The sequence below is a fragment of the Malania oleifera genome, chromosome 8 (genome assembly GCF_029873635.1).
Source record: "Malania oleifera isolate guangnan ecotype guangnan chromosome 8, ASM2987363v1, whole genome shotgun sequence".
Taxonomy (NCBI): Eukaryota; Viridiplantae; Streptophyta; class Magnoliopsida; order Santalales; family Ximeniaceae; genus Malania; species Malania oleifera.
Genome location: NC_080424.1, coordinates 75,023,942 through 75,027,347, shown reverse-complemented (window position 1 = coordinate 75,027,347; position 3,406 = coordinate 75,023,942). Strand labels below are relative to the sequence as shown.

General features: G+C 40.6%; 1 protein-coding gene across 1 annotated transcript; it reads left to right on the top strand.

The window, feature by feature from the left end:
* Nucleotides 1-373: 373 nt before the first annotated feature.
* LOC131161396 (probable strigolactone esterase DAD2) lies at nucleotides 374-2,231 on the top strand. The gene is made up of 2 exons (XM_058117137.1): nucleotides 374-1,056; nucleotides 1,456-2,231. The coding sequence occupies exons 1-2, from the start codon at nucleotides 644-646 to the stop codon at nucleotides 1,883-1,885; spliced, it is 843 nt and encodes a 280-aa protein (XP_057973120.1). The 5' UTR covers nucleotides 374-643; the 3' UTR covers nucleotides 1,886-2,231.
* The last annotated feature ends 1,175 nt before the right edge of the window (nucleotides 2,232-3,406 follow it).

Below are 3,406 nucleotides of genomic sequence, written 5' to 3'. Positions count from 1 at the left end.
ATCTTTGTCTCGTCTTCATTTATTTTCTGTCATTTCCTACATCTTTTATAACAAATATAATTTTATATATATTTCAAACATGCATTTTTGCTTACTTCAACTAAACCTAGACATAGAAGAATCGGCAATGATTTTAATTATTGAAGATATTTTTTAAGGATGAACAGCAAGATCAATATCGAGACATGAGTCTTGCAATTTGGGTTTGTCGGATTTTTTTGTAGCATTAATATATGCCTTCGAGGCATTGATGGAAGACCCCTAATTCCTAAATAACTTGCTACATCCCAACACCGATCATAAGATTCCACACCTCTTCTCCTCTCTCCAAAAGCAATACCCCAAATTCAGCTGTCATGCAAAGCCAAACTCTGTCACCAAAAAATATAAAATAAAAAACACTTGCTTTTATCAACAGAGCAAAAATAAATATAAAAAAAATAAAGAAGCATTAAACTTGCAGGCGGAGATACTTTTGCAGCAGTATAAATAGAGAAGCTGAAAGGCGTGGGAGGAAGAGAAGAAAACAAACTCAAACTTGAACGTTCATTCCTTCCCCGTACCCAGCCATCTCTGTCCTTCTTCCCAAATTCACTGCAACATCTGTCTCTCTGTCTTTTCGGTTTTCACCTCTGATTCACAAATGGGAAAGCTCCTGCGAAATCTTGGAGGTAACCCATGGAGGCTCTTCGAAGCTCTCAACGTCCGGGTCGTCGGCTCCGCCGTCGGCTCCGGCCGGCCGGTGCTCGTGTTCGCCCACGGAATGGGCACGGATCAATCCGCCTGGCAGCGCATTCTCCCCTACTTCAGGCAACACTACACCGTCATCCTCTACGACCTCGTCTGCGCCGGCACAGTCAACCCCGCCCACTTCGATTTCGGATGCTATACCACTCTCGACCCCTTCGTTGACGACTTCCTCGACATTCTCGACGCTCTCGAAGTCAATCGCTGCGCTTACGTCGGCCACTCCGTCTCCGCCATGATCGGAATCTTGTCTTCCATTCGTCGCCCGGAGCTCTTCTCCAAGCTCATCCTCATCGGCGCTTCTCCCAGGTAGGCCAAAATTGTGGTAAACGGTTTACTCTCTATTGATGCCGGACTTTTCATTTTTCTGGTTTAGATTCCCGACACATTGGGCGGCTTGGGAAAGGGGAAAATAGAAACGAAGTGGGCTCGATAGTTTTGATTTAGTTCTTTTCTTCACCCCCCACGCCACCCCACCCCCCCCGCCCCCCCCCCGGGGACGGGGGGGAGTAACAAACAGAGAATTTCCTTAAATTGCTTGATTACGAATGTGGAGTTCCACAATGGGTGGTTTGGGAAAAGGAAAGTTAATTGAACGAAGTGGGTTCGATAATTTTGGTTTTGAAATTTTTTTTTTCCAAGTAACCAAACAGGGAAATAAACGCCCTGATTTGTGATTTAGTTGATTACAAATGCGGAAAACTTCAGGTTCTTGAACGACGAAGATTACCACGGCGGATACGAGGCAGCGGAAATCGAGAAGGTGTTCCGCGCAATGAACGCGAATTACAAGGCGTGGGTGAGCGGGTTCGCACCACTGGCGGTGGGGGCGGACGTGCCGGAGGTAGTCCAGGAATTCAGCCGGACGCTGTTCAACATGAGGCCGGACATAACGCTGTTCGTGTCGCAGACGCTTTTCAATAGCGATTTCCGTGGGGTTCTGGGGCTGGTGAAGGCCCCCTGCTGCATAATCCAGACGTCGAAGGACCCGTCGGTGCCGGCATCGGTGGCGACATACATGAGCAAGCAGCTGGGGGGGCGGAACACGGTGGTGTTCCTGGAGACGGAGGGGCACCTGCCGCACCTGAGCGCTCCGGCGCTGCTGGCGCCCGTGATCCAGCGGGCTCTGGGCAGGTGAGTAGGGCCGCCGGCGCGTGGAGGAATGGTGGCTCTGTGGGGCCCACAGTGGCCCGCAGGGTTTAACAGATCGAATAAGGGCGGGGATGTGGACACCTGGCGAATAAATTTGTGGATATGAGTCTGTCCTTGGCTCCTTTCATCTGTCTTCGGGGGCGGGAATTTGCACGTGATGATCACGTGATGGCTGATCCCTTTTGTCTGCCTTTCTTTTTCATTTAATTTTTTTTCCTTTAGTTGTGTGGGAGTTTTTTCTCCCTTACAAATTTTAGTCGACTTTGTTGTTATCTTCATATGGGCAGATAGAAAAAAAAAAAAAAAAAAACTAAATTACGATTATATTTCAATGACTTGATATGTTCAAGATGGGAATGACGTCTTAAAATTTCTCCCAAAAGAATTATTATTTGTAAAATTTAAAGGCAAATCTTTTTTAAGCTAAAATATATAATTTAATAAGAAGTCGGAAGTCATTATTTATATTTACGAATTTTGATTAATAAATTAGAATTTTTGTAAATTTAGAATAATAGTAAATTATAATTTTGTTGCCCAAACATATCCATAACAGTTGCCCAAAAGAAAAGTCTTATTAAAATGTGAACGGCTTAAAAACTCTTTATCGTACGAAGGATAAGTTTGAGAAAAACTCACGTGGAAGAAAATGGGTATGATTAATTCCATAATTATTATTGACTCTTCTGCTGAAAAGACTTGGTTTTATTTAGAAAAATTAATGAAAATATCAGAGTTCGGGGTGAGTTCTACACCAGTTTAAAAATTTAGAAGATGGTAGTGAAAAGAAAAAAAAAAACATAAATAAATTTTTTTTAATATATGATTATCCAAAAAAAAAAATTTGATTTCAAAGTTTTATACACATCGTCTGCAAAAAGAAGAAAAAAATTTTAAAAGCTAGTATTTACACAACAAAACTGTGAAAATTACCTAACCCCATGTTAAAAGAAATTCAATTGGTGAAAAAAAAAAGTAAAAAGAATAAATAATAAATGTATTCATAGGTTATTCATTAATAATAAATATAATACGACGACTTTATAGGCATTTTTTAATGATACATTCCTATCGTCAACAATTTTATTTTTTTTAAAAAAAGTATATTTTCTTGTTATATTTAGTCGTTTTGTATTCCCCCACATCAATCGAACCCATATCGAGCCAAGGAGGGATTAGAAACACAAGCTTAGTGTCTTTTTACCTCCTTGTCTCATTGGATGCCCGATTGGGAGAAAGTACGTATTCTTGTTACAAATTAATAAGACTGCCTAAATATTAACTCGAAAGTTCCCTCTACATCGAATAAGAAAGAGATTAAAAAATAATATTTAATCATCTGAAAAATATAACATTTGAGTTTAATCATTCTAATTTTGGAGGAAAACTTTTCTTAACAATTAAATGTCACATACTCTCACCCCATATTTGTAGAAGTCTTGAATTTCGATAACATACAACAATAATAACAAAACCAAATCTTAAGTCCCATTAGGTGAAGTCGGTC